We start from the raw sequence: 13,010 nt of genomic DNA, 5'->3' as shown, positions 1-13,010 counted from the left end.
GAGAAGGTAGCCAACTCTTTGCTGATAATGTGGGAAGGAGTTTATCTGTATTAAATATAATGTGGGTTTCAAATATCTGAGTGGTCAGTCTGTTCCTTCCTCCCCCATTCCCAACCTCACCCACTCCCACCTCTGGGAAGGGGCTGAAGAAAGAACAGTCGCCTTGTCTGTGGTTCACATGATCACGGACTATGCGGGTTGACCAGACTTAGATTTGTTTTGTCTCTTTAGCCAAAGTGTTCTCATGGGGGTGGGACTTGATAGAGATACATACAATTTCTTTAGGTCAAAAAAACAGGCAAGAAAGAACTAACGAAGTCTTGCCCTGCAAATATCCAGGAACCTCTGGCAACCGTTCTTTCATATTCCTCTCTTAATTCCTTTTTTCCTTCTAGTTCTGCCATCCCCTTCTAACTAGCTTCTGTTCTGTTTTAATCATCCCTTTCTGGTAGGAAGAGTTAGTGTCAGATATCCTGATGGTTTGATGGTGGAAGGAGACTAAGCAGAAGACTGAGCCTACTGGGATCTTGTAGAGGAGCTGGTAGAGGGTGTGCTCCAAACCCTCAAAGACCAGAAGATCAGAGGAGAGACGGGCCACACCTGCTCTTTCTCCAGCTGTCCTTTTTTAGTTGGCGCTCCTAAAAGTTATAGCCATACATTTTAAAACCCTCTTTCCCATTCCAGATCTCCAAATGAAACCAACTGTTTGTCCAACCTTCTTTAGATAGATCTCTAAGATTTCCCTGCATAGGGAGGCCCTAATCCTTTTCTCCTGGTTTCTGATAAGAGCAGAAAACTGCCCGGTGTGGTGGCTCACGCCTGTAATTCCAGCACTTTGGGAGGCCAAGGCTGGTGGATCACTTGAGATCAGGAGTTCGAGACCAGCCTGGCCAACATTGACATGGTGAAACCCCGTTTCTACTAAAAATACAAAAAATATAGCTGGGCATGGTGGCAGGCGCCTGTAATCCCAGCTACTCTGGAGGCTGAGGCAGGAGAATCGCTTGAACTCGGGAGGCAGAGGTTGCAGTGAGCTGAGATCACACCATTGCACTCCGGCTTGGGCAACAAGAGCAAAACTCCATCTCAAAAAAAACAAGAGCAGAAAACTACGCAATATTCTGGCTGAGGAAATGGAGTCTTCACCCGCCCACTCGTTGAGCTGCAGAGAGTAGCCCTCAGCACTCATACCCAGTCTCCTGAGTCATGAAAAGAGTTGCCCTTCAACCAGCCACTTCCACCTGTAGGCCAGCGCCCTAGAAGAGACATTTCCCCAAGGTTTTGAGAAATAATGCCCAGGGAAGGAAGGGTTGACTGGCTGTGTGGAGAGTGCTCAAAGCTTTCCCTGCACCTACTTCACTAGCCCTGTCTTGTCCCCATACACTGCTCATGCACCAGGCATCATGCTCCAGGAAAGGGAGATGCCAGCCCTGGGTGGATTGGTGGTGATATGGTGTGTGGTTGTTCATCAGCATGTGTTCTCTGAGGCCAGTGCCGGAGTTGGGGCATCCTGGCACAGCCCCATGCCCTCTCCTCCCTCCCCCTTCTCTCCACCCAGCAAGCCAGCTGGTCACCCCTAGCTCTCTGACCCCTCTTCACATGAGCTTCCTTACAGGTGGCTGGTTTCCCTTTAGATTCCAGAAGTCCTGCAGTCTAGCTGGATGACTGTTTCTTGCTCCCCAAAAGATGTTTCCCGTATTTTTTCCATCTACCCATCCCCAATTCACTTTTATCTCCCTCATTGTTTACCTGTAACAGTATTATTGGTCACCGCAACAGGTGAGAGGAAAAGCCAACAAACAGGGCTCCAGACCCTCACTCCAACCCCAGTTGTTGCAAATTTATTTTCTATAGTGGACTTCACATGTAATTTTTTTCAATAAAGTATTCAATTGAATGGAAGCAGGAAGTTGAAATTCACTGATATTGAAGATAATGTGCTGGTGGATAAAGGCACCTGCCCTCCTGTGATAGCTGGTAGAAATTTTGAGATCTTGAAAGCATATGGAAAATGTCATCACTCCTGACAGTGACGGCTTTGATGGGGTGGGATGGCTTTGGACCCATCTCTTGGCCAGTGTATCTGTGCCAGGGCCAAAGGAGAAGGCATTGGGTTTGGACTCACTTAATCCAAATTGCCTTGCTCTGAGATTTTATGTAGATCAATGAAAACTTGAGACTTCCTGAAGACCAGATGGAGCCCCCATTCCATCTGATCTCACCTAGATTTGGAGCAAAGGCAACATGACAGGTAAAATTCCCCCATCAGATGGTCAAATAGGAATCAGATAATAAAAATGTGGTCCTCACTTTCTGTTCAGCATGGTGAGTGTGTGCCTATGCTCCCTGATTCTTCTTAGCTGAGGTACCGAGCTGATGCTATTGAGTGGCAAGGAGTCCTTTGCCTTCTGAGCTTTGGGCACCCTCAGTCCCGGGTGGGCTGTAGTAGAGTGGGGCAAGATAAAGAAAGCCTTAGCCAGCAGAGACACATTCTCCTCCAGAGAAAATAGACCAACAGTATTGATAGTGAGCCGCCTTTGAGTGGTATTTATGAAAGTTCTGTATGGTGGTAGGAAGCACTGAAACAGGTGATCCAAACAGTTTATTTGGCTGACTCTTTGTATCCTCTGCTGTCTCCAAATTCTTGCCTATTCTCCTGGGATATACTTTTTGCTTAAACAGCAGAGGAATGAAAGAGGTACCTTACTCCCACCTTCATCACTCCTACCCCCGCAACCTCAACAATTTCCCCCACATTACTCCCATTTCTTTTCTGAGTGAAGATTTTTGGGACAAGACTAGGATCAGCCACCTTCCAACAACTAAAACTGTCCTATAACCATTTACCTTTCCCCTGGCCCCTCTCTCTAACTTCTTGGAGCTCCAACCCTCTCCCTCTACCCCAATTCTACCAACACTGATTCTAAGCCACGCCTCAGAGAGACCTACAGTTCAGAAAAGCAGAGCTGCCAAAATTGCTGGTGCCTGTGGACAAGCAAAAGCTGTTCACAGGAATCAATTATTGTCAGTTTTTTCTTCATGACTCTGAACTGACCGAATCCCTTCCTTTTTGCACAGTAGGACAGAGGCTATGACACTGGGCAATGCATCTCCTTTTGCCCAGTAAAACCACACAAACTGCACATGGTTTCCTTTCCATCATCCTCTTCATCCACCCCATCAGAAAGGCCACTTGTTTGTAGCACCACCTCCTGAGTTAGGTTTCTCTCACTGGTCCCTTTCATTTCCTTCTCCACATAAGACTATGCTCCTCTTCACAATTTGGAAACAGCTGGAGAAAGCAGCATGATTGGGCACCGTTGCTGTGTATCAGAGACATGATCGTGCATTTGAATCATGAGAGCCAGGTCTTTTCTCAATAGGCAGGAGGAAAGCATCTTTTGACACCTGTATTTTATCCACTTCTCCTAGGGAAGGGGCTGAAGGAGTGAAGTTCTGTGTTATTTGCTGGGAGGGGACACAGTGGTGGTCGTGGGATGTAAAAATATGCATGTTTCCTGGCTGAAAGGGCAAATTATTACTGGAGAGTTTTAAGTTCCTGCATGCTGCTGACACAAATGAAGATTGGTTCGTCTGCCTGGCTGCACAGTATTCGTGGTCACTCGTCACCCAACGTGTATTATGTGCAGATTGGTGTATGCTGGCTCTTTGAGGTCCTTAAACAGATAACTAAACCTCAATGCATAATTTTTTCATTCCCCATTCACAAAATGTTTGGCCTCAGCACAGAAATCCACATGTCTGAATCATCTTTTTAAGTTTGGCTATCAATTTGCATCTAGTTCCCATGCCCTTGCCCTCCATCTAAAAGAACTAATGAAACTTCTTGTTTTCTGTTTCATTTTAAAAGTAGATTGTTTGGGAATGCTAACGTTGCTTTGGGTTTTCTACTTCTTTAAATGCAGCTTTCAAAACGTCCTAGTTGTTTGCCATCACTCACCCCAGCCCACCCCACTGCTTGAAAGTTGAGCCGTGTGATGTTTCTAGTGCCCCATGATCTCCTCTGATGTGTGTTTGGTTTTGGTTGCTGAGCAGTCATGTTCTATAGTTTGGGTTTTGTTTCTCTCCTAAAACCACCATCTCCTTGTTCTGCCAGCCAATTCTCACCTCCCTATTTTCTCATCCTCCTTTTCCTTCCCCTGGTATAGATCAAAGTGGTCAAAGCGTTCCATAGTTCCCTCCACGAAACCATTCAGAAACCCTACAGCCAACACTCCATCCACAACTTCATGACCCACCCTGAATTCGCCATAGATGAGGAGTTGCCGCGAACACCACTCCTGGATGAGGAAGAGGAGGAAAATCCTGACAAGGCTTCTAAGTTTGGGACTGGGGTGCTCCTGTTGGATGGTGAGGTCACTCCATACGCCAATACAAACAACAATGCGGTGGACTGCAACCAAGCGCAGCTCCCACAGTCGGACAGCTCTCTACAGAGCCTAGAGACATCGGTTTGAATTTTCTTTCTCTGACTCTCATCCCTATTTTCCCTATTTCCATTTTCGCCTGTCGCATCTATGAGGTGATGATGGGACTTTTCATCGTCATGTCAACTGCTGTGTAAACAGCAGTGTGTGTGAACCCCCACCTGACCACGAAGAGGCAAGAGCACAGACTTACAAGGATTTCAACTTAAGTTTGACTTGGGGTTTGCAGCGGGGCCCAGTCAAACCCCAGGCAGGTCATGGTAGAATTTACTCCTTGATAGTCACTTGTCATTTTTAAAGAAATGATGACAATCCTCTTGGCATCACCCCACCCCACATTCTCCCCTGATGTTCATCTCCTGAATTCTGGATTTTGTCCTATAAGTCTGTGCCATTTATAAGCTAAGTTGAGGGTTCAGAGGGAGACAAATATCCCCAAGTGAAATATGTTGAGGTAGAGATGGAATGTCTAAAATCCGCCAGTAGTATGATTGTTTTTCAATTCTCCCACTTTGAAAACTTACACCTAAAGGCCTGTAGGCCTCTAACTCTTTCTGCCCTTCCAGTCAAACCTCTCCAAGGTTCTTTTTTGTCTTTATCTTCCCTTCCTTTCCTTTTTTTTTTTTTTTAAATGATGATTAAGAAAATGGAAAGGATATGGGTGAATTGCATAAACTTTGATCCTTCTCCCTTTTGGCCCAAAAGAACCCTTGATTTAGTTCTAGAATCCAACCAGTTTCTTTGTTAAAAGGGTCCCTTTGAAGCAATTAAGTGCTGGTAAGAATATTTCTCAGTTGTTGCCAGGTTACCTTCTGCTTTTAAACTGCCATCTTGTCAGGTGTATGTGGTTCTTAAGTGCCAGGGAGATCAGCCTTGCCCATGGAGGTTGCATATGTGTGGTATATATTCAACCCCGCCTCCTTACTGGGCTTGAATATTGAGGACCGGCCACTGCCAAATCGAGGACAAGACAGACCATCAAAGCAGACTTTGGTGGGCTCCTCTTTGGGGTGACCACTGCTTTCAAAGCCATCTGCCAAGGCTCTCCAGGGCAGGACCTGACAGGTGGGGAATGAGTGTTCAGAAGCTTTGGGAGAGGCCAAAGAGCCATTCTAGTATGATCTGAGAAAACCTTCCTGCAGGGGCCGGAAACCTTGAGCTGTGGTGCCTGGGGACCAGCTTCGACATTCTCTCCAGTTTCTAATTCTAGTTTTTGCATGTGTCACAACTTTCCCAGTATCTGAGAAGGTCCCAGCCTTTCTCAAATATTCTGATTTTGAAAATATATATCCAAAGTGGGAGGCCCCTGTGACATTTTGCTGACGTAAAGGAGCAAAAGACCCCCCCAGCACACTGCCCCTTCCTCCAGCCCCTCTTCAGCCACATGCTGCAGCTGCTGCCCAGTAAAGCCCTGTGCCTTTTTTTCCCTGAATACTGCCCAAAGCATCCCCTTCCCCTCTGCCTCTCAGGAGTTGGGGACTTTGCTAGGAGATTTTTTAAGTGTTCCTTACTGGGACAAGGTGGAGCCACATTTGCAGGAGCTCCATTTGTATCCCTGCTGGTGTTGACTTCTGTGCAGGGGCCAGTTCATGTTCCTGACTCTCACCTCTCGTTAGATAAATTAAGCCCACCCGCCTCTTTCTAGAGTGATGAGAGTCAAGAAGAGGGGACATATGAACAGCCAAATTCCCATGCGAGAGGAAGATGACCTGATCCACCTAGCCTTTTCTTCCGGATCTATCCTCCCTCACCCCTTTCACCTGAGCTGTCCACAGTCGGAAACATAGAGAAACAATACCCCCTGCATATCCCCATGACTACATAATCCATCATCGTAGGAAATAGGAAAACAAATTTGATTCTGGTTTTGTAAAACGTACATGCTTCAATAATTCTTCTTTGTGTCTTAAATACTCATAGGGAAAAAAACAGCTCACCCAAGGTGTTAGGTGTTCACATATATATTCATCAACTATTTTAGAAGATTTAATTCTATCAAGTCTTGTATTACCTCAGATCATTTTAAATAGCAAGCCAATAACGAGGTTTGAAGGCTATTTTACCATTCCTGTTTGCAAAAGACTCTCATGGTGCCTGACAGGTTACTCTTGAGGGCTTGTGTCTACTTTTTAAAAGTCAATGGTTTTTTTCTTGTGTTCTAGTTTCCATAATAGGAGAGAAAATATAGAAATATATGCAAAAATATATAGTTTTCTTTAGATCAGAAACTGATATTTTTGAGTCAGCCATATGTATTTTGTTTAAAGGATTTAAAATAAAGTGCCGTCATGTAGCTCTGTGGAAGGGAGCACATAACCAGCTGTTTGGCATGACAGGTGACTTAGTATATTTGTAATTGGTTTTAAAACCAATACACCGTACTTTCTTTCTGCAAACAGCCATCTTTATACTTAGGGAAAAAAATTGTTGGGTTCTAGACTTTTTTAATATAAATTTTGTTGATAATGGAATTAAGTAAGTTTAAGTGTCTATGTGCATATGTTTTTTATATAAGTTTTTTCTATTCAGTTTCACTGATCCAACTGGCAGTGGGTAAATACGGCATAAGTTAATAACCCTTTTCCCCAAAATGGTGCTTCGGATTTGAAAAGGGTCTGATGGGGAGAAGGAGAACGTATCATCCTAGCTTCCTCTCTTAATAAACCTAGAAAAACGGGTAGTAAACCGTGGATAGTCAGGAAAACACCCAGCAAGGGACACAGCTGTTAGGAAAGGAATCCTCCCCACCGCGCCCCCCTCCCCACGCAGACGGATAGACAGACTCTTTCCTGACTTGTCATGAGGATTAGGGGCCTCCGTTGGATTTGTGTTTCTTGAAGAATAGCTGTCAGAGTGGTACCAAAGACACGAATCTCTCCTGGTCTGTAAGGATACTCTGATTTGGGGTTTGCATTTTTCATAGTTTTCATTTCCAGTTCCCCCTGGGGTTTTCCATTAGTGAGTTTTTGTGCAAGGATCTTATTTATGATGGCTTTTCTCCCCTAGAAAGATTTTGTGCAATATATTAAATGGGGACAGAATTCTAAATGATAAAACAATGGCTGGTTCTAGCTCTGAGTGACAGTCTTAAAGCTAGGTCCCTCCCATAGTATCATCTGTCCTCTGGAATGACTCTCCTATCCCTAAAGGGGTTAAGAGAGAGATCACCTAGAAATCCCACTGGACACTTGTGGGTTCTTCAGGGTTTGAGTTTCTTTTTCCCCTTGAGCTTCAGAGAGGAGAATTAGCACGGTTAAATCTGAATGGGTTACCTCACTGCTGAAAACCCAGAGGGACATGGCACACTCGATTGTGCGGAAAAGCCTCTAAATGCATCCCTTCCTTTCTTTCCTGCTTCATTGCCTTACAATTGAAGCAGCCTGTGGTACCATCACAATATGCAGAGACTTCCTCACCTTTCTTATCTAGGGACCACCCCCACTGCATTGGTGAGGGTGGTCACTTATAAATGCCTGCTATTGTTAAGCCATTCCAACCTCTTCCTCTGAATAGACCAGATGCCCTTTCACTTAGTTCAGTGCCAGTCCTTTTGCCTTCCCAACCCTGCTGTTAGGCCTGCTGTTCCCTTTGCTCTTGATTAGGAGAGATGGAAGGAGATGAGCTCCCATAACTGAATTGGCCTTTGGTTCATGTTTTCTCCCCATATGTATATATGCCATATGTGAATATGCCATATATATGTGCCAACAAATCTATCTATGTTGTTCTTTTCAAATTAGCACGCAGATAGGAATTTTGAGTTTCTTCTTCTTTTAGTAACTAGTATAACAAGCACTGGTATTTTTGTACAAAAAAGAAAAACAAAACAAGATTGACTATTGTGGTCTGCATGACATAAACAAACAAATGGTGATATCAAAGCAATGTATACCCCAGTGTGTGTTGCCATAATTTGCAATTCAGCTTAACAGCGCACCCAATCTATATTTGCATTTTGATATGATTTAAGCTCTATGTACAAAGTTTTGCATGTATTTATGGAAAAAAAAATGCTATAAACTGTCAAATCTAAAATTCAAATGTGTTGTTCCACTGAGACCAGAAGAAGAAGGGGAGTTTTAAAAGGGATAATTTTTTGGAACCAATAAAGCTTTTTGCTGATGAACAGAAACCAATACTGCTGTGCACTGAGAATAAAAACTCATGCCCACTTGTAACTGTGCTGTCCTCCATGCGTCTCCACTTTTGAGTAATGCTGCTGATTGTCTGTTGAAGTTGAGAAGGGAAATGCCACAACCACAAGGACAACCCCATTTAAACAGGCACAGAATTCAGCTTACCACCAGACTCTGACAACACTTCCCTTACCTCTGGGCCCTTGCATTGGCTTCATTCCCTTGTAGTACAAGCTTTGCTCCACCCACCTTGGTTAGAATCCACAATTCAGGAGCTGGAGCTTTTGGAAGAATAAGAGGCAGTCTTGGCAGTCCTTGCTTTTTTTCTTTCCTTTTTTTTTTTTTTTTTTTTTTGGTTTTGTTTTTGATTTGTTTTATATGAAATGTCTTTTAGGAGAAGTAGTTTCCCTTATATTAGCTGCCTTTCCCTCGGGTTTTCCACCCTCCCCCTCCCTTCCCTATAGTTTAAAAAATGTCTTCCATTAATTCAGTCTTGCTAGAGACTCATATTAAGCCCAGTTTCAGGTCAAAACAGCTTCCTGGCAGGTCATTTACATTCTGAGCTTTCATATCTGAGTCAACTCCTTCCTGCAGCTCTCATCCAGGTGCACAACGAAGTTCCCCAACCCTCTTTTAAAATATCACAGGGTGGAGCCAGGCACAGTGGTGCACACCTGTTGTCCCACCTACTGGGGAGGTGAAGGGGCTGAGGCGGGAAGATCGCTTGAGCCCAGGAGTTCAAGTCCAGCCTGGGCAACATAGCAAGACACCATCTCCAAACACACACACACACACACACACACACACACACACACAAAATACACATCGTAGGGAAGAAAGAACCTTGTCCACTCCCCAAATTCCTTTAGGAAAAGTGTCACACACATTGAAGAACATCCCAAACTCTCCTGGCTATTCTAATAGGCTGCTTCTGAAGGAGGAGCTAGCCCTGGTTGAAAAGGACTTATGGCCGGGTGCAGTGGCTCATGCCTATAATCCCAACAGTTTGGGAGGCCAAGGCGGGCAGATCACCTGAGGTCGGGAGTTCAAGACCAGCCTGACCAACCTGGGTAAACCCCATCTCTACTAAAAATACAAAAATTAGCCAGGCGTGGTTGTGCATGCCTGTAATCCCAGCTACTCGGAGGCTGAGGCAGGAGAATCACTTGAACCTGGTAGGCACAGGTTGCGGTGAGCTAAGATCACGCCATTGCGCTTCAGCCTGGGCAACAAAAGCGAAACTCCATTTCAAAAAAAAAAAAATGTCCGGGCGCGGTGGCTCATGCCTGTAATCCCAGCACTTCGGGAGGCTGAGGCACGCGGATCACCTGAGGTCAGGAGTTTGAGACCACCCTGACCAACATGAAGAAACCCTGTCTCTACTAAAAAAAATAGCATGTTTTTAAAATGTTTTTGGGCCAAGCATGGTGGCTCACGCCTGTAATCCCAGCACTTTGGGAGGCCAAGGTGGGCAGATCACGAGGTCAGGAGATCGAGACCATCCTGGCTAACACGGTGAAACCCCGTCTCCACTAAAAAATACAAAAAAGTAGCCGGGCATGCTGGCAGGCACCTGTAGTCCCAGCTACTTGGGAGGCTGAGGCAGGAGAATGGCATGAACCCAGGAGGTGGAGCTTGCAGTGAGCCGAGACTGCACCACCGCACTCCAGCCTGGAGGACAGAGCAAGACTCCATCTCAAAAAACAAAACAAGCAAACAAACAAAAAAATACAAAACTTAGCCAGGCATGGTGGGGAATGCCTGTAATTCCAACTACTCAGGAGGCTGAAGCAGGAGAATCACTTGAACCTGGGAGGAGGAGGTTGCGGTGAACCGAAGTAGCGTCATTGCACTCCAGCCTGGACAACAAGAGCGAAACTCCATCTCAAGAAAAGGAAACTACTTACATGATCTGAGATCTTATCCCCACTTTTCTCTTCTGTCCTAGGTTGCTCTCCACAGGCATGAACACATTGCCCACTTAGTTTCTTTAAAATAGGGGATGGAGAATAAATAATAACAAACAAAAATGAAAATTGGCTGGGTGTGGTGACTCACATCTGTAATCCAGCATTTTGGGAGGCTGAGGTGGGTGGATCACAAACTCAAGAGATTGAGACCATCCTGGCCAACATGGTGAAACCCTGTCTCTACTAAGAATACAAAAATTAGCTGAGCGTGGTGCCATGCACCTGTAGTCCCAGCTACTCGGGAGGCTGAGGCAGGAGAAGCGCTTGAACCTGGGAGGCGGAGGTTGAGCCAAGATCCTGCACTCCAGTCTTCCAGCATAGGTGACAGAGCAAGACTCCATCTCAAAAAAAAAAGAAAGAAAGAAGAAGAAGAATTGAAATGATCTACATATTTGGAAAGCCAGATTACAGTCAGAAATTTAACCTCTGCTCATGAACTCTAAGCAAGGGAAAATAATAGAACTGTCTGAGTGGCTAGTGCTGTTACACTCACAGGGGATATATCTGTCCCTACTCTTTTTTTTTTGTTTTTGAGACAGGGTCTTGCTCTGTCACCCAGGCTGGAGAGCAGTGGCATGACCAAGGCTCACTGCAGCCTTAGACTTGGCTCAAGTTATCTTTCCATCTCAGCCTCGCAAGTAACTGAGACTACAGGCATGCACCACCATGCCTGTAATTTTTTTAAGACATGGTGTCTCACTATGTTGCCCAAGCTGGTGTCAAACATCTGGCCCAAACTATCCTCCCACCTCAGCCTCCCAAATGTTGGAATTACAGGCATGAGCCACCATGCCTGGCCTGTCTCTACTCTAGAATAGAACTGGGCCCTGTGTTCAAGCTTAAGCATCACTTGGTTCCTCTGGTGTCTCCTATCACAGAGGACATATAGACCATCTCCTTTTAGCACATTCTTTTTCCAAACACAGCACAATTGATTTAAGCTTTCTTGCTATGCTAGACCCAGGAACACTGCATTGAAAGACTGATTTGTGTTTTATAACTCCAGATCTTCATGTCTTGGCCTATTTAAAGCAAGTATATATGATAACTCATTTGAAAGAGGGAGTACGGCTGGGAAGAGCTGAACTGGTACCTAGAGATTGCCTTCAACCATGCTTAAGAGGAAGAACAAATATATCCATGACCATCCAAAACCGTTTGAGTAAAGAATTCCTGCATCTAACCAGTCTGGCCAACATGGTGAAACCTCATCTCTACTAAAAATACAAAAATCAGCTGGGCATGATGGCTCATGCCTGTAATCCCAACTTCTCTGAAGGCTGAGGTGACAGGATCACTTGAATCCAGGAGGGGGAGGTTGCAGCGAGCTGAGATTGCACAACTGCACTCCAGCCTAGGTTACAGAGATAGATCCTGTCTCAAAAAAAAAAAAAAAAAAGAAGAATTCCTGCTGGGCGCAAAGGCTCACGCCTGTAATCATAGCAATTTTGGAGGCAGAGGCAGGCAGATTGCCTGAGCTCAGAAGGTCCAAACCAGCCTGGGCAACGTGGAGAAACCCCGTATCTACTAAAAATACAAAAAATTAGCCAGTCTTGGTGACGGGCGCCTGTAATCTCAGCTACTCAGGAGGCTGAGGCAGCAGAATCAGTTGAACGCGGGAGGTGGAGGTTGCAGTGAGCTGAGATCGTGCCACTGCACTACAGCCTGGGCGACACAGCAAGACTCTGACTCAAAAAAAAACAAAAACAAAACAAAACAAAAATTCCTATGTCTTTCTATCAAACCTTTTGAATTGAGCTGCTGCTGCTGACCAAGTAGGAAAGGGAATGGGGTTTGAATGTTTTTCTGCTTACTCTTTGATGGAGGAGCTAAAATGGCAAAATCAAGAGTAAGATTCTGATGTGCAGCTGATTGGAAGGCAGGAGACACATGCCCTGACCTCAACTCTGCTTCTTAACCAGCTTGGTTTCCCATCTGTACAAGGAGATCATTAAAGTGCATCAGTGATTTTCAAATTACATTTTGAATATCAGAAAGGAACTCCTGAGAGATAATTTAGGGTCGACAGGCATTCAACAAAAATAGCACGTTTTTAAAATGTTTTTGGGCCAAGCACGGTGGCTCACACCTATAATCCCAGCTCTCTGGGAGGCCGAGGCGGGTGGATCACTTGAGGTCAGGAGTTCGAGACCAGCCTGGCCAACATGGCAGAACCCTGTCTCTACTAAAAATACAAAAAATTAGCCAGGCGTGGTGGCACATGCCTGCAGTCCCAGCTACTTGGGAGGCTGAGGCTGGATGATTGCTTGAACCCAGGAGGCAGAGGTTGCAGTGAGCTGAGATTGCATCACTGCACCCCAGCCTGGGAGACAGAATGAGACTCCATCTCAAAAAAAAAAAAAAAAAAAAAAAGAAAAGAAAAAAAATGTTATTGGCTTCCAGGTCAGCTGTAGCTTTTAAAAGATGACTTTAAAACACTGACCAGCTGGGCGCAA

The 13,010-nt window shown here is 45.0% G+C and overlaps 1 protein-coding gene across 2 annotated transcripts in view; it reads left to right on the top strand.

The window, feature by feature from the left end:
• ATP2B4 (ATPase plasma membrane Ca2+ transporting 4) overlaps positions 1 to 8,626 on the top strand; it is a 115,362-nt gene extending 106,736 nt beyond the window's left edge. For both annotated transcript variants that reach the window (XM_025380539.1, XM_025380547.1), the window contains one exon: positions 4,170 to 8,626. In XM_025380539.1, coding sequence (XP_025236324.1) covers positions 4,170 to 4,478 — 309 coding nt within the window. In that variant the 3' untranslated portion in view covers positions 4,479 to 8,626. The remainder of the gene's footprint in view (positions 1 to 4,169) is intronic.
• The last annotated feature ends 4,384 nt before the right edge of the window (positions 8,627 to 13,010 follow it).

This window comes from Theropithecus gelada, chromosome 1 (genome assembly GCF_003255815.1).
Source record: "Theropithecus gelada isolate Dixy chromosome 1, Tgel_1.0, whole genome shotgun sequence".
NCBI classification, from domain to species: domain Eukaryota; kingdom Metazoa; phylum Chordata; class Mammalia; order Primates; family Cercopithecidae; genus Theropithecus; species Theropithecus gelada.
This window is presented reverse-complemented; position numbering and strand designations above follow the sequence as displayed.